The following is a 22765-nucleotide window of genomic DNA, read 5'->3' as shown; positions in this document are numbered from 1 at the left end:
GACATAGCAAGCCTAGGAACGAGGTCGTGCTTGAGAGAGCTTGCATGGCAGAGAGCTGTCAAGCCAGACAAGAAGTCATGACCAAAGGAAAACCCAAGTGTACAATGTAAGAGGGTGAGATTCTCATGGGCATCTCAGAATCCAGACCAGACAGGCAGAGAGCATAGATGGATGAGGCATGTAGATCCATAGACAGGGTGAGTAGAAAATGAGCCAGGCTGAGTGAAAAGACTTAATCAAAAGCCACATCTAAAACCTACAGTCTGTAGTCAAAAATACTGATTCAAACAGAATAGAAAAGCATATCATGAATTTCAGACCTGAAATCCAGCAGAGCTGCCCAAGGGTCCAGTGCAGGTGGGATCAGTGTAATTGTTACTCCTAAGACTGAGGGTGTCTGCCATTCTTCACGGCACCAGTATGAAATGAAGACAAGAACGTGCAGGCAAAACTCTGCAACTACTGGTGAATTGTAGTTGATAGCAGTGACCTCATTAGAGAGAGAGAGACTTTCTATATTAAAGGTTGTATTCCATGGATTTAGAGCAGAAATATTAGCTTATTGTCTGGATGAAATATTTGAGCAATGTCTTTATGTCATCTGAAAATATTTTGTTGTTGTTATTTTTCAGGCTACTTAGAGTATGATCGCCCAGAAATTGCTGTCACGATGAAAACAAAGGAGGAGATTAATGTCATGCTCATTTTGGCAAAGGAAATTGTTAAGGTTTGCAAGCTAACAGGAATTTTTGAAATTGAAGCTTCTGAAATTAACAGGGTGAGATAGAGTATCTTCAAAGCAATTATACTTACTTGATATTTCTCACTCTGATCTTCAAACTTCCTTTTTGCTCTCTTTCCAATATAGCCCATCTCTAAAATATAAATATCTAACTTAAAATGATTGGCTAGAACAGGGTTAGTCAACCTTTTTATACCTACCACCCACTTTTGTATCTCTGTTAGTAGTAAAATTTTCTAACTGCCCACCGGTTCCACAGTAATGGTGATGTATAAAGTAGGGAAGTAACTTTACTTTATAAAATTTATAAAGCAGAGTTACAGCAAGTTAAAGCATATGATACTAATTACTTACCAAGTCCTTTATGTCGAATTTTTGCCAAGTTTGGCAGAATAAATCTTTATAAAACAACTTACTATAGTGAAATCTATCTTTTTATTTATACTTTGGTTGCTCTGCTACAGCCCACCATGAAAGTTGAAACGCCCACTAGTGGGCAGTAGGGACCAGGTTGACTACCACTGGTTTACAGCAAAGCATACACCATAGAGAGTTTTTTTCCTGCACCTCCATTGGTCAATTTCTCTTTTTCATCTTGCCACAGTGAGGGATCACTTCTTTCTATGCTTGGATCCTTCCTTAACTACCTAAATAAAAATCTCTAACAAATCAGTAAGAATAAAAAAACATTTTTTTTAATGGACAAAAGATTTGAGTAGGCACTTCACAACAGAGGCATGTTCAAACAGCTGATAAACATAACAAAAGGTACCAAATATCATTTCATAAGCTTAATGCAAATTAAAACTAAAATGAAATACCAATACATAATTACTCAGAATTCTTAATTTTTTTTTAAACTGACCGTGCCAAGTGTAAACAAGTGATGATAGAACTGGAACATTAGAATGGGAGTATAACCTAACACAATCAATTTAGAAAATTGTTTAGTGAAATCTACTAAATTTGACCATATATCTAATGACACAGCAATTAGATTATATAACTGTATATCCAACAGAAATATATATACGTGTACAGCAAACAAATACTCATAACAGTATTATAAAGCCCCAAACAGTAGATAAAGTATAATCTTATACAACAATAATGACATGAATGAATTTTTGTTCCCTGCAACATTATAGGTGAATCTCAGAATCATAATGTTGAGCAAATGAAACCTGACACAAACAAGTACATATTCTTTGATTTTAAGCAGATAGAGCTCAAACCCAGACAAAGCTAGACTCTAGTGATGGAAGCTTTGGATCGGAGCAATGACTGGTAGAGAACATAAGGAAGGATTCTAGGCTACAGTAAATGTTTTATTTCTTAATCTGGGTGAATACACAGATGTTTTTTCATATTGTAAAGGTTCTTTGAGTGAACCTTCACGATTTGTGCACTTTTTGCCTATCTGCTGTACTTTAGTAAAAAGGTTTAAATTTAAAAGTTTAATCCATGAGTTGGTGATAGCAGAAAAATGTTATAAGAGGAGAAAGGTTATAAGTTTCCAGGGAAAAACCAAACCCCAGACAAGCAAGAAAAAGAAATAGTACAAAGCCATCAATATTTTAAATATTCTGTGAAAACTAGTTTTGTTCATCATCTTTCTTAAATTTTGTGATTTTAGTTAATAATGGCCAAAAAAAGAGACTTACTTGATTTTCAACCAATTATTAAGCCACTTACTATTGCTGAAGCACTATACCATATTCCGTGGCTAGACAAAAACAAAGACCATATAAGCTTTATTCAGGTAAAATTTTTATTTTCTACAAATATTATCTTTAGTGAAATATCATCTTTAATGATTTTTTTTATTTAGAAAATTAAATTTAACAGGTGACATTGGTCAACAAGAGTATATAGATTTTGGGTAAACATCTCCACATCATTTGGACACTCAATTATATTGTATATCCATCACCCAAAGTCAAAATCATTCTCTGTCACCTTATATTTGTCCCTCTTTATACATTTTCTCCAATCCCTTACCCTTCCCCCTCCCCTTCTCCCATCCCCTCCTCCATATCCCTCTCCCTAGTAACTACTGCACTCTTATCTATGTCCATGAGTTCCAGTTTTATATCCCACTTATGTGTGGAATTATACAGTTTTTAGTTTTTTCTGATTTACTTATTTCACTCAGTATAATGTTATCAAGGTCCAGTCATGTTGTCATGAATGATACTATGTCATTGTTTCTTATGGCTGAGTAATAATCTATTGTATATATTTACCACATCTTCTTTATCCAATCCTCTATCGAAGGACACTTTGGTTGTTTCCTTGTCTTGGCCACTGTGAAAAATGCTGCGATGAACATGGGGGTGCATGTTTCTTTATTTATCAGTGTTTTTTAGTTTGGGTGTGTCATTAGAGGGATTGCTGAGTTATATGGTAGTTTTCAAATGTTTTTTTTAAATAATGATTTAACCATGATACTTTTCAAATTAAAGTTCTTTAAATGTCTTTTATTGCCTGTTAGATAAAAATCAAAGTCTCTTTGAATGACATGTAGTCTTCTACAGACCACCTCCTGCCTACCTCTCCATCTTCATCTTCTGTTGCCCACTAATCATATACCTTGTACTCTATACTGAATCACTCCTGGTGCCGCAAGCACTTTACACTGTTTTCTACTTCCAGTTCTCTGTGTTATTTACTATTCTTGAAATGCTGTTTTTCTCACTTTTTCCCCCAAACATTCCCTGATTATTACTTCTCTGGAAACATCCCCATTGAAAGTATTCAGAAAAAGTAGGTTTTGGGGTCAAACAGCCCACCAGTAAATAATCCTGTGGTTTATCCTGAGTTTGGAGGACCAAAGTTGTCATCATTGTATCCATTATATACCTTTATTATAACATTACATTATAATCATCTTTACATCTCCTTCCTGAACTATATTTTTTAGCTTATCCATCTTTTGGATACTAAGCCCCTGGATCTTTGCATATTGAATAGTGGGTGCTCAATAAGTATTTGTGCCAATAAACAAATAAATGGGTCTATCTTGTTCTAATAACATTCTTTTTGGTGCCAAAAGACTAATTATATTTGTATACCTGATTTAAATATTTTGAATGAATAAATTTGTATTTTTTTCATCAGATGTTTAAGAGCATGAGTATGGATGAGACATATATATGCCATTAGCCTGCATCTGTTCTTATTTTTTTAATTCAGACAAAATATTTTCATCCTTCCATTACCTTTTTATTCCTAGTTTAGATTATTTCTTTCTTAACCCATGTATAAATACACCTTGTGAAATCACATAAGTTTATGAATGTTCACTTTCCTCTCTTTGCTATATAGAATTTCTATTTTCTCCTACAATGTCTGACTAGTGCAATACCTCAGGTTTTATTGAGTGTTGTTTACATTAAAAATGTAAAATCTTTTTATTAAAATGTCAACATCAACATACCCAACCACTGCTAAAATATTTTTATATCATGTATTTGGTTATTATTTTTTTAGGAAGGAACCAAATTTGTAACATTTGACTGTGGAAACATTATATTTAAAGAAGATGATGAGCCCCAAGGAATTTATGTAATTATTTCAGGCATGATAAAGGTAAGGCAGAGTTATTTATAAATGCACGTGTGAGCATTAATTAAAAACTTTATGAAATTGAGAATTAATAGTTTCCTATGTTAAGAACTGCATTGTTCCTTTTTTAGGTCAGCAGCTACCATCCAAACAGCAATTTTCCTGTGCAAACATAATAAAGAGTACTATCCATCACCTCTTTTTTTTTTTCTAAAGCTGGAAACGGGGAGAGACAGTCAGACAGACTCCCGCATGCACCCGACCGGGATCCACCTGGCACGCCCACCAGGGGGCGTATCCATCACCTCTTAATCCATACTTTCCCATAGATAACAAAAAATGTTAAAAGAATCATCTTTAAGATGGAAAGTTATAATATAAATTGTTATTCATCTTGTGTTTGTCTGAGTTGGACATTTAGTCATTTAAGGCACATATAGGTTGATGGAATAGGAGGAATCAGAAGTCATTATTAATTTAATAAATATGCTTAAAAAGATAATAGGCAATAAGTATTCTCAAAATAATACATACATATTAAAATTGTTAAAACAGAAAGAAAAGGAAGTTGTAAATTAGGAAGTTTGGGTAAATAACTGACATACATATTTTTCTCTTTTTTGTTCCTAAACAGCTTCAAAAATCAAAACCAGATTTGGTAATTGACCAAATGCTCTGTAAATCAGAGGAAAAAGATCATCAGATGCCCTTCACAGACTATGTGATCAGTGGAGAAATAATAGGAGAGCTAAACTGTTTGATTAATGAACCCATGAAATATTCCGCTACCTGCAAAACTGTAGTGGAGGTCAGAAAACATCACCTTCACCTCTTCCTGTTGTATCTTGTTAAATATCTAGTTTCAAATTTAAGGGGTTTTTTTTGTACTTAGTACGTGTTTACAACCTAGTGGAATTTCCTTTTAAAAATAGAAATGGTGAAGAAACAGAACTGGTTAACAGAAGTATATTTACACAGTATAGTGTCCTGACGAAATGCCTTGCAATGGTTAACCTATATGTTAAAAGAAAGATTTAATCAGAAAAACTGGTCATACAATGTCTTTCATGGGGAAAGTGGATGGAAGTTTTCTCAGACAAGATTGAAAAGATTGTCCCCTAAGGTCTTCTGGTTGGTTGAATAGTTAAAATGTCTTCAGACAGACTCACAGGGGAAAATAAGCAGGTTTAATTATATATGTGCATACAAGGTTCCATAAGAATATGGGGCCCTAAGGCAAATCAGGCAGTTGAGGTTGATGTGCCATCTTGATCTAAGGAGAAGGTGGAATAATGATTTGAGCCTTCAAAGAGGAGGAAAGTAATTTGAGTGGAGATAACAAAGCAAATGTTTTGGAAACAAATGTTTGCTGAGCCATTTTATTTCTTTCCATTTTTCTTTTTGTAAAAAATTTTAAGAAATTTGTTTCCAATTGTTGCTAGTAATTAATTTTTGGAATTTGAAGTTATTTCTTGCTACGTTGCTAACTTTGCTATAAATTCTAGTTAGTTCTGGTAGATTCTTTAAGATTGTTGAAATGTCGATATTATGTCATCTACAGAGACAATTTTAGTGTTTTCTTTATAACTTTTATGTTAGTTTGTTTCTTTCCTAGTCCTGATATCTTAGGTAAGTGATAGGAATCAAGGTAAAAGATATGCAAACCCTCTACAATGAAAACTACAAAATATTTTCTAAAGAACTTACAGAAGTTCTAAGTAAATGGAGCAGTAGAACATCTTTATGGATTGGAAGCCATAATTTTATTAACATATCCATTCTTCCCAAATTGATCTATAGATTTAAAACAATCTCAATGAAATCTTATAGAAATGTACAAACTACTTATAAAACTTGGAAATGCAAAGGACCTAAAATAGATAAAATTTGTTAATTTGATAAAGAATAGGTAACCTATACTACCTGATTCAAAGGCTTATTATAAGTCTATAATAATCAAGACTCTGGTATTGGCTTAAGGTGAAGACAATATAGATCAATAAAACAGGAGAGAATTTGGAAATAAGTCCACATACACATATTCAATTGATTTTTTTTTTTACAATAACAGCATTTTAAAAAAGTGATTCTGAGAACTCTGTGGAAACATGATATACTATGCACAGAAATTAATTGGGAATAGCCATGGACCTAAATATAAAAACTAGAACTATTTTTTAAAAATCCATAAGAAAACAGGAGATCTTTTTTTTTCCTTTTTTTTAAAAAATTTTTTTATTAATTTTAATGGGTGACATCAATAAATCAGGGTACATATATTCAAAGAAAACATGTCCAGGTTATCTTGTCATTCAATTATGTTGCATACCCATCACCCAAAGTCAGATTGTCCTCTGTCACCTTCTATCTAGTTTTCTTTGTGCCCCTCCCCCTCCTCCTTTCTTTCTCCCTCCCCAACCACCACACTCTTGTCCATGTCTCTTAGTCTCATTTTTATGTCCCACCTATGTATGGAATCATGCAGTTCTTGAAATAGGCAGTTTTCTTAGCAGGACACAAAAGCATTAACCACAAAAGGAAACACTGATAAACTAGATGTCACTAAAATTAAATTTTTCTGCTCTTTAAAAAGACAGCATGAAGAATATGAAAAAAGCAAGCCATTGATTCGGCTAAGGGGGGAAGGGTGGACCTTTAAAGAATTCTTACAACTCAGAAATAAAACAAGTTACCAAATTAAAAATTGGACAAATGATTTAAACAGATGCTTCACAAAGGAGTGTACAAATAGCCAATAAACATATGAAGAAAATGTTCAATACCATTAACCCTCAGAGAAATGGAAATTAAAAGTATGATGTGGTTCTTACTACATGCCTACTACACTGGCTAAAAATAAGACTAAATACCAAGTATTGGTGAGGATGTGAAGCTACTGAAATTCTCATGCATGACTGGTAAGAGTGTCAAATGTTACAACCCCTTATAAAAACAGTTTGCCAGTTTCTTATAAAGTTAAACACTCACTATATTACCCAGCATTCCCACTCATAGTTATTTACACAAGAGAAATAAAAAACAATATACACAATGTCTCATCTAAAGATCTTGAAGTAAAATCTTCATAGAATCTTACTCCTAAATAACCGATAGTCTGTTTTTGTTTTTAGCGTCAAATAATGTATTTATAGAAATATTTACATCTTTAGTTGAAAAGGCTAAACGATGTTTGATTCGTTTTTCATTTTTTCAGAATCTGTAAGATTAATAGGGACCCCCTCATTGAATCATGTAGTCTTTTCATATTTAGTGTATAACAAGAACACACAAATATTTACTAAACATAACCATTTTATTAGGCATCCCGGCAATAACATGAAGCTTACATAAGTTATATTCTTAGCTTATATGTTATATATAAATGATGTTATATATAGATGAGTAAAGCTTATTTCCTTAAACCACATGTCTACAGATAAAATATTAAATATATCATACTTTCTCCAGGCATGTTTTATTCCCAAAAATCACTTGTATGATGCTTTTGAAAACTGCTGTCCTCAAATTGAATATAAAATGTGGCTAAGACTTGGACTATCTATTACGGCCCAAAAACTCAAGGAACATTTATCTTATGAGGTAAGAGATGTTTATGGAAATGTGTCCTTCTTTCTGAGTAAAATTGCATTAAAGCACTATTAGAAATTAACTATATGGGAATTTATATTAAACTTCATAAACAAGCAGTAAAATATAAAATTTTGTTCTTCTTACAGGATTGGACCTACAAGTTGCAAATAAACCTCTATAATGTTTATGTAAAAGATATACCAAAGAACATCAAAACTGATATCTATGATGAAACTGTAATTTATATCGTCCTCATACATGGAGCTGTAGAAGATTGTCAGTTACGAAAAACTTATCAGGCACCTTTCGTAATTCCTTTAACATGCCATCAGGTAAAGCCTCACCAGGCAGCGGCGCAGTGGATAAAGCGTTGAACTGGGACGCGGAGGACCCAGATCCGAAACCCTGAGGTTGCCAGCTTGAGCGCGGGTTTCATCTGGTTTGAGCAAAGCTCACCAGCTTGAGCCCAAGGTTGCTGGCTGGAGCAAGGGATCAGTCAGTCTGCTGTAGCCCCACGGTCAAGGCACATATGAGAAAGCAATCAATGAACAAGTAGGGTGCTGCAACGAAGAATTGATGCTTCTCATCTCTCTCCGTTCCTGTCTGTCTGACCCTATCTATCCCTCTCTCTGACTCTCTCTCTGTCTCCGTCAAAAAAAACCCAACAAAACAAAATGGAAAAAAAAACAACAAAAATATGCCATCAGGTAAAGAAATATTGATGTGTTCATATCAGTATGCCATATGTCCAACAGCATATGAACGTTAGAAAATTTGTTGGCTTTCCACCTTGCTGTCCTCTCTTTTTCCCACTCCACTCCATGAACACGCACACGCGCACACACGCATGCATCATCCCAAGTTCTTCGATTGCTTTGGCACTGGGTAGCTTAAACACCAAGCTATTCCTGTTCCATGCCAATAAGGCAAGCCTAGCTGTACATCTTGGCTACAATTAAATTTTTTGCGATTGTGAATAGCAGATGAGGACCTATTAAGTTCACTTACACATTGCAAAAGGCTACACTCTCTAGCCTGTGTCAACTGTACTCAAGAAAGTTTCTGCCAGGCCCATGTTAAACTGAGTACCCGTGGTATTTCCCTAGCTACTTTGAAAATGAAAGTAAAAGTTAAGAATGTCTCATATTTAAGCTGTCAGCTTTTCTTCTAATCAAAATGAGAAGCTATGCCATGTGAATAGGAAAGAGAGAAGACTGTGTGTGTACACTGAGGTAGAGTAAGAGAGGCATATGTCAGGAGGAGTCAGTAGATATATAAAATACAGCTACAGGCCCTGGCCGGTTGGCTCAGTGGTAGAGCGTCGGCATGGCGTGCGGGGGACCCGGGTTCGATTCCCGGCTAGGGCACATGGGAGAGGCGCCCATTTGCTTCTCCACCCCCCCTCCTTCCTCTCTGTCTCTCTCTTCCCCTCCCGTAGCCAAGGCTCCATTGGAGCAAAGATGGCCCGGGCGCTGGGGATGGCTCCTTGGCCTCTGCCCCAGGCGTTAGAGTGGCTCTGGTCGCAGCAGAGCGACCCCCTGGAGGGGCAGAGCGTCGCCCCTGGTGGGCGTGCCAGGTGGATCCCGGTCGGGCGCATGCGGGAGTCTGTCTGACTGTCTCTCCCCGTTTCCAGCTTCAGAAAAATACAAAAAAAAAAAAAAATACAGCTACAGAAAGTAAATGGGAAGAGCAACCTAGAGCCATTTAAATTAGTCATGGTTTTTTCCTATTTTAAAATCATTTTTACTTTTTAATTCCAGTTGACATACATTATTATATTAGTTTCAGGGGCACACCCTAGTAATTAGACATTACATAATTTACTAAGGGATCATCCTGATAAATCTCACACCAACCTGACACCATACATAGTTATTAGAATAATAGTGACTATATTCCCTATGCTGTACTTGACATCCCCATGATGGTTTTGTAACAACCAATTTGTACTTCTTAAGCCCTTCACCTTTTTCACTCTTCCCCTCAAGCCCCCTCCCACCTGGCAACTGTCAAAATGTTCTCTGTATCTATGATTCTGTTTCTGTTCTACTTGTTTGTTTGTTTTGTTTCGTTTTATATTAGTGAGAGACAGACAGAAAGGAAGGGAGAGAGGAGAGAGATGAGAAATATCAACTTATAGTTACATCACTTTAGTTCATTGATTACTTCTCATATGTGCCTTGACCAGGGCTTAAGCTGAGACAGTGACCCTTTGCTCAAGCCAGTGACATTGGGCTAAAGCCAGCGACCATGGGATCATGTCAATGATCTCATACTCAAGCTGGCAACCCTGCACTCAAGCTGGTGAGCCCATGCTAAAGCCAGATGAGCCCACACTTAAGCCAGAGACTTCAGGGCTGCAAACCTGGGACCCAGGTTAATTAATGCTTTATCCACTACACCACTACCAGTCAGGCTGTTTTTTAGATTCAATTGTTGATAGACATATATTTATTGCCATTTTATTGTTCATATATTTCTTCTTCGTAAAGAAGACCCTTGAACATTTCATGTAATACTAGTTTGGTGTAATGAACTACTTTAACTTTTCTGTGAAGTTCTTTTATCTATCCTTTGATTCTAAATGATAGTTTTGCTAGGTAGAGTAATTTTGTTTGTCGATCCTTACTTTCTTTTTATCCCTTTGAATATTTCTTGTCAATCCTTCTGGCCTGTAAAGTTCCTGTTGAGAAAACAGCTGATGGTCTTATGGTAGCCCCCTTGTAGATAAGTAACTGCTTTTCTTTTGCTGCTTTTAAGATTCTCTTTTGTCTTTAACCTTTGGATGTTTTAATTATGTTGTGTCTTGGTGTGGACCTCTTTGGGATTATTTTGTTTGGGACTCTGTGCTTCCTAAATTTGTATGTCTATCTCCTTCACCAAGTTAAGGAAATTGTCTGTCATTTTTTCAAGTAGCTTTTCAATTTCTTGCTCTCTCTCTCCTTCTAGCACCCTCATCATGCAAGTGTTGGTACACTAGAAGTTGTCCCAGAGGCTAATTACACGATCCTCATTTCTTTAGATTTTTTTTTTCTTTTTGCTGTTCTGATTGGGTGCTTTTTGCATCCTTGTGTTCCAAATCGCTGATTTGATTCTCAGCTTCATCTCCTCTATTGTTAATTCCCTATAAATTATTCTTTATTCTCGTTAGTGTAGCCTTCATTTCTGACTGGTTCTTTTTTATGTTGCAGAGGTTCTCAGTAAGTTCACTGAACATCCTATAAATAGTGTTTTGAACTCTGCATCTAGTAGTTTACTTGTCTTTATTTTGTTTAGTTCTTTTTCTGGAGTTTTGTTCTATTCTTTCATTTGGGACATGGTTCTTTGTCTTCTCATTTTGGCAGTCTTCTTGTGCTTGTTTCTATGTATTAGGTAGAGCTGCTATGTCTCCCAGGCTCAGTAGAGTGGCCTAATATATTAGATGTCCTGTGAGATCCAGTGACACAGCCACCCTGATTGGTCTAGCTGGGCAATAAAGATGTGCCCTACTGTGTGGGCTGTATACACCCTCCTGTTGTAGCTGAGCCTTGATGACTGTTGACATATCAATGGGATGGATATATTACCAGGTTGATCAGCAGCAAGGACTGACTATGGCTACTGACTACTGACATCCAACTATGTGAAGAATCAGCTGTGATTCTTCATCCCACAGAGCATGACTTACTTTAGGGGGGCTCTGGTGCTCACTCAGTCGGCCCCTTGAGTGTTTTGCTTTTGGAAGTGGTTGGGTGATGATGCTTCAACATGGCAGGAGCTGTACACTGGGTGCACTGGCACTGGGGCCTCCCAGGAAGTACAGGCCAAGGTCAGCTGCTGCCTGTGTTCTGCCCAGGGCTACCTGACATGAGATAGAAAGGAATTTGCAGATAGCTGCTACTTGTGCTGGGCTTAAAGGTGCCCAGGTGAGGCCAAGCTGTGAACTAAAGCAGACTTCCACTACTGCTGGAGTTGGGGTCACTTAGCAAGAGGTACAGGCATGCTGAGGCCAGATGCTGCTTGTATGCAAGATTTTAGGAAAATCTGAGGCATAAGTCAAGATAGGCCATTCACATGGAAAAACCACTATAAACAGTTTGGGTGGGCCAGAAAATTAGATGGGGCAAGGCCTCAGGGAAATACCATGGGTTGGGGGAGCATACAGTAGGATTTAAATTGATGGAGTCTCAGATATGGCTCCCATCTGCCAGCTCTGTGGGTGGCAGACTCAGCAAAGGAACAATGACCTCTGCCAACACTTCTGTCTGGGAGAAAGCGATAGCCCCAGTTCTTGCTCTGAAGTCAGACAAGTCAGTTCCTCCTCATATTTCTCTGGTGCTTTCTGAGATGCTACCCCAGTGCTGGAACTCAGAAGAAGTGAAACCAAGTAAGTCCATACACAGGCCCTTTAAGAAGAACTGCCTGGGACTCCAAAAGCCCTCTGTCTCTCTCAGCAACAATCTCTGCTGGTTTTTACTGCCAGATGCTGTGGGAACTTCTCTTCCTGGCACTGGAACCCTGGAACAGAGGGCCTACTGTGGGACTGGGACCCCTCGATCCTCAGTGGGGGAGTACCTCTGCAGCTGTGATATCCTTTCCAATTTTTATCCACCATACATGGTTGTGAGACCAACCTGTTCCGTGTCTCTGCCCCTCCTACCAGTCTCAGCGTGACTTCTTTCATTCCCTAGTTGCAGAGCTTCTATTCACCCAGATTTCATGCGGTTCTGAATGACAGTTGTTCAGCTCTAAATTTGATGTGATTGTGGGAGGAGACAAGTACTGCACTTACTTACACGGCCATCCTGCTAGAAGTCCCCCAGGCATATGTTTCTAAAGCAACTAATACTCAATGCTGCCCGATGCTAAAGCAATCAAGACAAATGAGACTTGAAATTTGCCCTCAAAAGAGCTCTCAACCAAGTGGAAAGAAACATATATAAATATATTAAATAAAACACAGTTATAATAGAAATATTTACAGGGCATTATTTGAGACACAAGAAAAACATTAGTGGGGATAAGAGAAATTTTGAAGTGAAAATTGGTCACAAGAAAATTTTCTAAGTGTAACATCACAGTGTGATGCCCAGTGAAAGGAAGCAAACATTATTTTTAATTACGGTGCTCCTGCCTGTGGCGCAGTGGATAGAGTGTCGGGCTGGGATGCGGAGGACCCAGGTTCGAGACCCCGAGGTTGCCAGCTTGAGCGCAGGCTCATCTGGTTTGAGCAAAGCTCACCAGCTTGGACCCAAGGTCGCTGGCTTGAGCTAGGGGTTACTCGGTCTGCTGTAGCCCCACGGTCAAGGCACATATGAGAAAGCAATCAATGAACAAGGTGTCACAACAAAAAAACTAATGATTGATGCTTCTCACCTCTCTCCGTTCCTGTCTATCTGTCCCTATCTATCCCTCTCTCTGACTCTCACTCTGTCTCTATAGTAAAAAAAAAAAAAAAATTATGGTGCTCCTTGACCTCTGTGTGTTTGTTTTTAAGAGAGAGAAAGTGAGAAGTGAGAAAGAGAGACAGGAAGGGAGAGAGAGACAAAGGGAGAGGGAGAAGCATCAACTTGTTTCTCCACTTACTTGAGCATTGATTGCTTCTCATATGTACCTTAACCAGGGATGGTGTCAGTGACCTAAGTCTCAATTTGAGCCGACAACTCCTTGCTCAAGTCAGTGACCTTGGTCTCAAATTGGCAACCTTGGGCTCAAATTGATAACCTTGGGATTGTATTGATAATACTGCACTCAAGCCAATGATCCCATGTTCAAGCTGGCAACCCCACACTCAAGCCAGGAACCTCAAGTTTTGAACAGGTGACTTCAGAGTTCCAGGTCTATGTTCTGTCCATGGCACCATCACTGGTCAGGCCCAACTTCTATTCTTGGAATATATAATAACAGAACTTTGGTGTGGGTACTCGCTGGGAATTTAGATGACCTACCAAGAGAATCTCAAGGCAGTATAAAACCCACCCAACTCTGTCCATTCCCCTAGGCATAAAACCCTTCACATGTGGATTTTGGGCCCAGAGTGATTCAAAGGATACTGATTGAAAACAACCACAACACAAAGTTAAAGACTATCTTGAATTCCTATAATTTTTCAATTACAATTGACATTCAGTATTCCTTTATGTCCGTTTCAGGTGTATAGCATGGTATTTAAATAATTGTATACTTTACAAAGTGATTCCCTCAATAATTCAAGTACCCACCTGGTACCATACATAGTTATTACAATTATTGTTGACTATATTTTCTATGCTGAACTTTACATCCCCAAAATGCCATTGTTTCTTAAATTAACTTTCTGCCACACACACACACACACACACACACACACACACAAAAAAAAAAACCCTCTCGATGATAATTTAAATGATCATTGATAATTAACTGTTGGTTGTTTTTCTCACTTGTAAAAGACATGAGTAAAATATTTAAAAATAAATGAAAATGTATGGAATATCAACTTTCATAAAACCAACATGTCCAGATATTTTAAAATATTTTCTAATATCTAAGAAGGTTTTTATTTTTTCAGGTACAGATATTTAGAGAGGGCCTGGGGTAGTAGCTTAGCAGAGAACATTTAATTGTATGATATTTACTCAGAATTTAACATATTTTCTCACCTTTCAGATGCAAGGCACAGAAGATTTTACCAAATTAATGATTGTTCAGACTTCACTTGATGAGGAAAAATTCAGATGGGAGACTAGAAAGGATGACCCTTCACGTAAACCATCCGGTTCAGAAGCATCCGTCTGTGAGTTGGATTTCTTTGAACAATTGAGAATTACTTTCTATTTATAAAATAGCCATATATACATTTTAAAATTGTATGCACCCTGCCTAGAGTATTGAGGAAACCTTTGAACTGCTATATTTTATGTTTAATGTATGCATTCAGACTGAGACTATCAAAGTTAGAAATGATTTTATACTTAATCTATAACAATAAACATGTATAATTATCAAAGTAATTTGAAAAAATGATTAATGAGGGTGTTTGTAGCTCTTCCCCCAAAATATTTTATATAGCAGTAATTATGAAAATAGTGTCGTGTTGTCTGAACAACAGGGATATAAGTCATGAGAGTTGAATAGATACCTATTTATAATTTGTGTAATTATATAATAATTTGTATGACCATCAAATAAATTTTTCATGATAAAAATAAAATCATAACAAATGATTATTTAATAATGAAATTAAGTCATTGATTAAAACTTAGAAAATAATCCTTGGCCAGATAGTTCTGTTTGTTAGAGTGTCATCCTGATACACAAAGGTTACTGGTTTGATCCCTGGTCAGGGAACATACATTTATTTTGAAAGAAATGAAGCAAAACAAGTAAAAATGATAATTGAACATTATTTACAAAACAAAAATTAGAAGTAACTAAAATATCTAATGGTAAATTAGCACATCAATCAACAATAGTTTTTTACATAGTAACTTGGAAAAGACCAAAGACATATATCAAGTAAAAATAGCAATGATACCCTGGCCGGTTTGCTCAGTGGTAGAGCATCGGCCTGGCGTGCAGAAGTCCTGGGTTCGATTCCCGGCCAGGGCACACAGGGAAAGCGCCCATCTGCTTCTCCACCCCTCCCCTTCTCCTTCCTCTCTGTCTCTCTCTTCCCCTCCCACAGCCGAGGCTCCATTGGAGCAAAGATGGCCCAGGCACTTGGGGATGGCTCCTTGGCCTCTGCCCCAGGCGCTAGAGTGGCTCTGGTCGCAACAGAGCAACACCCTGGAGGGGCAGAGCATCGCCCCCTGGTGGGCAGAGCGTCGCCCCCTGGTGGGCTTGCAGGGTGGATCCCGGTCGGGCGCATGCGGGAGTCTGTCTGACTGTCTCTCCCCGTTTCCAGCTTCGGAAAAATACAAAAAAAAAAAAAAAAAGCAATGATATATGTAATATTGTGTTGCTATTTTTAAATAAATTTATATTTATTATGTTACAATTTTATAACTGAATCCATGTGGGATGAGTTCCCTGTTGACCTTTGGATTAAGCATAAACAGTACCTGGTGTTGGAACTTTTACCACCTGCTCATTTGTCAGCCATCTCCCCTCCTCACTCTAAAGCTGAGCCACACCAAAGTGATAACGGTTCACCTAATAAGAAAGAGCTGGTGGTCTCTCATACCTGAACCTTTGCACATTCCTTCTGTTCCTTCTGCCAGGAAGTCCCTAAATACCCCCCTTTTCACATCTCCCCATTTTCTGGGGCTAACTTCTTCTTATCCTTTATTTATTTATTTATTCATTTTTAATGTTTATTTTATTGATTTTAGAAAGAGAGGTAGGAAGAGAGAGAGAGAGAGAGAGAGAGAGAGAGAGAGAGAAAGAAAGAGAGGAGCATCAATCTGTTCCTGTATGTGCCTGGACCAGGGATTGAACCAGCAACCTCTGTGCTTCAGGACGATGCTCTCATCAACTGAGCTATCTGGCCAGGGCTTCTTCTTATCCTTTAGATTTCACCTTTTTCAAGGAGCTTTTACTGGTACATCCCAAATTCACAAAACTGCATTTTCCTGTGTGCTCCAATATCCTGTTATGCATACAGTCCTATTTTTTTATAAATAAGTTTTTATTAATGTTAATGGGGTGACATCAATAAATCAGGGTACATATATTCAAAGAAAACATGTCCAGGTTATCTTGTCATTCAAATATTGAATATGTTGCATACCCATCACCCAAAGTCAGATTGTCCTCCGTCACCTTCTATCTAGTTTTCTTTGTGTCCCTCCCCCTCCCCTTCCCCTCTGCCTCCTTCCACCACCACCCCCCCGTAACCACCACACTCTTGTCCATGTCTCTTAGTCTCGTTTTTATGTCCCATCAATGTATAGAATCATGTAGTTCTTGGTTTTTTTCTGATTTACTTATTTCACTCCATATAATATTATCAAGATCCCACCATTTTGTTGTAAATGATCTGATGTCATCATTTCTTATGGCTGAGTAGTATTCCATAGTGTATATGTGCCACATCTTCTTTATCCAGTCTTCTATTGAAGGGCTTTTTGGTTGTTTCCATGTCTTGGCCACTGTGGACAATACTGCAATGAACATGGGGCTACATGTGTCTTTACGTATCAATGTTTCTGAGTTTTGGGGGTATATACCCAGTAGAGGGATTGCTGGGTCATAAGGTAGTTCTGTTTTCAGATTTTTAAGGAACCACCATACTTTCTTCCATAATGGTTGTACTACTTTACATTCCCACCAACAGTGAATGAGGGTTCCTTTTTCTCCACAGCCTCTCCAAAACTTATTATTACCTGTCTTGTTGATAATAGCTAATCTAACAGGTGTGAGGTGGTATCTTATTGTAGTTTTGATTTGCATTTCTCTAATAACTAATGAAGATGAGCATCTTTTCATGTATCTGTTGGCCATTTGTATTTCTTCCTGGGAGAAGTGTCTGTTCATGTCCTCTTCCCATCTTTTTATTGGATTGTTTGTTTGTTTGTTGTTGAGTTTTATGAGTTCTTTGTAAATTTTGGATATTAGGCCCTTATCTGAGCTGTTGTTTGAAAATAACATTTCCCATTTAGTTGGATGTCTGTTTATTTTGTTGTCAGTTTCTCTTGCTGAGCAAAAACTTCTTAGTCTGATGTAGTCCCATTCATTTATCTTTGCCTTCACTTCTCTTGCCTTTGGAGTCAAATTCATAAAATGCTCTTTAAAACCCAGGTCCATGAGTTGAGTACCTATGTCTTCTTCTATGTACTTTATTGTTTCAGGTCTTATATTTAGGTCTTTGATCCATTTTGAATTAATTTTAGTACATGGGGACAAGCTGTAGTCGAGTTTCATTCTTTTGCATGTGGCTTTCCAGTTTTCCCAGAACCATTTGTTGAAGAAGCTTTCTTTTCTCCATTGTGTGTTGTTGGCCCCTTTATCAAAAATTATTTGACCATATATATGTGGTTTTATTTCTGGACTTTCTATTCTGTTCCATTGGTCGGAGTGTCTATTTTTCTGCCAATACCATGCTGATTTGATTGTCGTGGCCCTATAATATAGTTTGAAGTCAGGTATTGTAATGCCCCCAGATTCATTTTTTTTCCTTAGGTTTGCTTTGGCTATTCGAGGTTTTTTATAGTTCCATAAAAATCTGATGATTTTTTGTTTCATTTCTTTAAAAAATGTCATTGGAATTTTTATGGGAATTTATAAATTGCTTTGGGTAATATGGCCATTTTGATTATATTTCTTCTTCCTATCCAAGAACAAGGAATATTTTTCCATCTCATTGTATTTATATCTTTTTCGATTTCCCTTAACAATGCTTTGTAGTTTTCATTATATAGGTCCTTTACATTCTTTGTTATGTTTATTCCTAGGTATTTTTGTTGTTGTTGTTGCAATCGTGAAGGGGATTATTTTTTTAGTTCATTTTCTAATATTTCATTGTTGGCATATAGAAAGGCTATGGACTTTTGTATATTAATTTTATATCCTGCGACCTTACTGTATTGGTTTATTGTTTCTAGTAATCTTTTTGTGGATTCTTTGGGATTTTCGATGTATAGGATCATATCATCTGCAAAAAGTGATACCTTTACTTCTTTCCCAATATGGATGCCTTTTATTTCTTTCTCTTGTCTGATTGCTCTGGCCAGAACTTCGAGCATCACATTAAATAAGAGTGGAGAGAGTGGACAACCCTGTCTTGTTCCTGATTTAAGGGGGAAAGTCCTCAGTTTTATGCCATTTAATATGATGTTAGCTGATGGTTTATCATAAATGGCCTTTATCATGTTGAGATATTTTCCTTCTATACCCATTTTGTTGAGTGTCTTAAACATAAAGTTGTGTTGTATTTTATCGAATGCCTTTTCTGCATCTATTGATAAGATCATGTGGTTTTTATTCTTTGTTTTGTTGATATGGTGTATTACGTTAACTGTTTTATGTATGTTGAAACATCCTTGAGATTCTGAGATGAATCCCACTTGGTCATGATGTATTATTTTTTTTAATTTGTTGTATTCGATTTGCCAGTATTTTGTTTTGAATTCTAGTTTCAAGGCTTTATGATCAGAAAATATGCTTGGTACAATTTTGATTTTTCTGAATTTGCTGATGTTATTTTTGTGGCCCAACATATGGTCAATTCTTGAGAATGTTCCATGTACACTAGAGAAAAATGTATACTCCGTCACTTTGGGATGAAGTGTCCTGTAGATGTCTATCATATCCAGGTGCTCTAGTGTTTTGTTTAAGGCCAATATATCTTTATTGATTTTCTGTTTGGATGAACAATCTAGAGCCATCAGCGGTGTATTGAGGTCTCCAAGTATGATTGTATTTTTGTCAGTTTTTGTTTTTAGGTCAATAAGTAGCTGTCTTATATATTTTGGTGCTCCTTGGTTTGGTGCATATATATTAAGGATTGTTATGTCTTCTTGATTCAGTGTCCTCTTAATCATTATGAAATGACCATTTTTGTCTCTAAGTACTTTTGCTCTCTTGTAATCAGCATTATTAGATATGAGTATTGCTACACCTGCTTTTTTTTGGATGTTATTTGCTTGGAGTATTGTTTTCCAGCCTTTCACTTTGAATTTGTTTTTATTCTTGTTGCTTAGATGTGTTTTTTGTAGGCAGCATGCAGTTGGATTTTCTTTTTTAATCCATTCTGCTACTCTCTGTCTTTTTATTGGTGAGTTTAATCCATTTACATTTAGTGTAATTATTGACACTTTGTGGGTTCCCTATTGCCATTTTATAAATTGCTTTCCGTTAGTTTTGCATCTTGTTTGATTTTTCTCTTTTGTTTTTCTATCATTTGTTTTTATTTGTTTGTATTCCATACTTCTTTCCTCTGTTGCTACCTTTTTTAAGTCATGTTCTTCTGTGGTGGTTTTTTCAAGGGTGGTTACCATTAAGTAATGAAAAGGGTACCTACCATATTCATTGTAGTACCCTAGCTTATGAGTGTTTCTGCACTCCATTGTCCTTTGCTACTGTTAATCTCCGTCCTCTCCCCCCCCCTTTTTTTGTTGTCACAGTTTAAATTTGGTTTTATTGTGTTCTTGGTGGAGCTTTTACTTGTGGTTTTGTTTTGTTTTGTTCTTTGTATCTGGTTGGAAAACCCCCCTTAGTATTTCCTGGAGTGGGGGTTTTCTGATGATAAATTCCCTCATCTTTTCTGTATCTGTGAATGTTTTTATTTCTCCTTCATATTTGAAGGATAGCTTTGATGGGTATAGTATTCGTGGCTGAAAGTTCCTCTCTTTCAGGACTTTAAATATTGGGGTCCACTCTCTTCCAGCTTGTAGAGTTTCTGCTGAGAAATATGACTATAATCTAATAGGTCTTCCTTTGTTTGTTGTATTCTTCTTTTCCCTGACTGCCTTGAGAATTTTTTCTTTTTCGTTGGTTTGTGCCAATTTCATTATGATGGTACTTGGAGTAGGTTTGTTGTGGTTAAGAAAACTCGGTGTTCTGTTTGCTTCTTGAATTTGAGGCTTTAGTTCTTTCCACAGGCTTGGGAAGTTCTTGTCTATTATTTGTTTGAATATATTCTCCATTCCATTTTCTCTCTCTTCTCCTTCTGATATACTTATTATTCTTATGTTATTCTTTTTGATGGAGTCAGACAATTCCTGTAGGGCTTTCTCATTTTTTTTAATTTTTGAGTCTCTCTCTTCTTCTCTCTATTGTGCCTGAAGTTGCTTATTTTCTATGTCACTAATCCTACCTTCTGTCTGGCCTGTTCTATTAGCTAAGCTTGTTACCTCGTTTTTCAGTTCATGAATTGAGTTTTTCATCTCTGTTTGATTTGTTTTTATAGTTTCAGTCTCCTTGGTAATATATTCTTTGTGTTTGTTGAGTTGTTTTCTGAGCTCCCTAAATTGCCTTTCTGTGTTTTCTTGTATATCTCTGAGTATTTTTAATATTTCTATTTTAAATTCTCTGTCATTTAGCTCCAAATTTTCCAACATATTAAATTTTTTCTCCATAGATTTTTCCACACCTATCTGTGATACTTCTCTATCTTTTGTATCCATGATATTTGATTTCCTTTTTCTTAATGGCATCTGAGGATGGTCTTGTTGATACCACTTGTTGAAAACTTGTTGTTTTCAGTATATGGGACTCCAGACGCTCCAAGGATAGATTTTTCTATCTCTGGTTGATGAATTTGTTGAAATTTTGGGGAGATTTGTCGGTCGTGCTCCTCATGGCACCATTTCTCTGATGTCACTCCTCAGTCCTATTTTTTTATGTTTTATTTTTTTGTTTGTATATTTGATGACCCATCTGCTCCATTAGAATATAAACTACAAGCCCTGTCCAGTTGGCTCAGCAGTAGAGCATCATCTACTTGGTGTATGGAAGTCCCAGGGTTCAATCTCATCAGAACACACACAAAAAATAACCATCTGCTTTCCCTCTTCCTCTTCCCCCTTTTCTCTCTCTCTCTCTCTTCCCCTCGAGCAGCCATGGCATCATTGATTAGAGAATGTTGGCCCTACTGCTGAGGATGACTCTGTGGAGCCTGCACCTTAGGTGCTAAAAATAGCTAGGTTGCAAGCATGACCCCAGATGGGCAGAGCATCAGCTGTAGATGGGGATTGCTGGGTGGTCCCATTCAGGGCACGTTATCTCCCCTCTTCTCACTTAAAAAAAGAAGAAAAGATATGAACTACCAAAAAGCATGGATTATAACTCTTTTGCTTTCTAATATATTCCCATTGTTTACCAGTGGGACTGGTGCTTTTGATACACATTAATATAAAAGGGTTTGGGGATTGTAAGACAATAGATGATTTTGTTTCTCTATTTTCTACACACTTGTTACATAATATTTATAATAAAAAACTTCTAATTCTTTTTTTTAAAGTGAGTCTTCTTCCCACCAAGTGAGATTACCACCAATTTCAGATCATAGCCCATGACTATGAGAGATTTGAACCTAGTTTAATTTGATAGTTGTACTAATTAAAATGGTTCTTTGTTTCAGTGCTTTAACTAACACAGTAAACGAAGAAGGCCTTCAATGTCAAATACTTACTGAGGTAAATTTAAAGTATTCTTTTTAAAAAGAATTTGTTGAAACTACCAATGTGTTTCTTTTATTCTAAATGAGTTAATCTACTAATTGTTTTGTAGACTTTGACATAAATGCTTTCTCTCAGCACAAGGTAAAATGGAAATTATATTTATATTTTAAAGTAAATATGAAAGACATGACAAAGAAAAGCAAATTCCAAGAGCTGCCAGAATGTTCTTGAATCACATTAGCATCTAAGCATTACCGAAGTGGCTACGGTTGTAGTGTACATGACCCTTCCACTTCTCCACCTTGGGCTGAAACTGTGTCCAAAGACTTGATTACTCAGTGACTCAGCTACTCACTTGGGATCTTCCAATCTGAAGGCATTTTGCCCCTGTTTTTACAACACCTATCACAAAGCAGGAGCTTAATAATAAATACTGTAATCAAATCTATCCCAGGTTACATAAGTTATTCAGAAAGTCTCACAAATATTAATTTCAGGGTCCACTATGAAATTGAATAAGTCTTTGGCGACCTTGGGATTTTAAAAAACCTGAACCAACTCTGCAAGAAGATCCCAAGTTCTGAAGCACCATAGGGCCCTGGAAATGAAACTGGGGCAAAAAGAAATAGAGTGAAACTTCCTCACACTATGTACACCAGCCTACCAATAGACTGGATCTTAGGGAGTTCCCGATGGGATAGAAAATATATTTTTAATTCCAGTCTTTGACAAGCTGGTTGTGTTACCCCAGGAGATGCTGGTTATAATACCTAGAATCTGAGAAAGGTCTGTACAAATATATAAGCCAGAACTTTGTATATTTGGTTGTTAAAAAGAAATACAT

The 22765-nt window shown here is 36.8% G+C and overlaps 1 protein-coding gene across 1 annotated transcript in view; it reads left to right on the top strand.

The window, feature by feature from the left end:
- SLC9C1 (solute carrier family 9 member C1) overlaps positions 1-22263 on the top strand; it is a 119848-nt gene extending 97585 nt beyond the window's left edge. The window contains exons 19-26 of the mRNA XM_066240806.1: positions 633-778; positions 2379-2504; positions 4235-4333; positions 4944-5117; positions 7778-7909; positions 8047-8232; positions 14528-14654; positions 22163-22263. Of these exons, the coding sequence (XP_066096903.1) occupies positions 633-778; positions 2379-2504; positions 4235-4333; positions 4944-5117; positions 7778-7909; positions 8047-8232; positions 14528-14654; positions 22163-22263 (1091 nt within the window). The remainder of the gene's footprint in view (positions 1-632; positions 779-2378; positions 2505-4234; positions 4334-4943; positions 5118-7777; positions 7910-8046; positions 8233-14527; positions 14655-22162) is intronic.
- Positions 22264-22765: the final 502 nt, after the last annotated feature.

This window comes from Saccopteryx bilineata, chromosome 8 (genome assembly GCF_036850765.1).
Source record: "Saccopteryx bilineata isolate mSacBil1 chromosome 8, mSacBil1_pri_phased_curated, whole genome shotgun sequence".
In the NCBI taxonomy this organism is placed as follows: Eukaryota; Metazoa; Chordata; class Mammalia; order Chiroptera; family Emballonuridae; genus Saccopteryx; species Saccopteryx bilineata.
The sequence above is the reverse complement of the archived record's forward strand: the minus strand, read 5'-3'. Positions and strand labels throughout refer to the sequence as shown.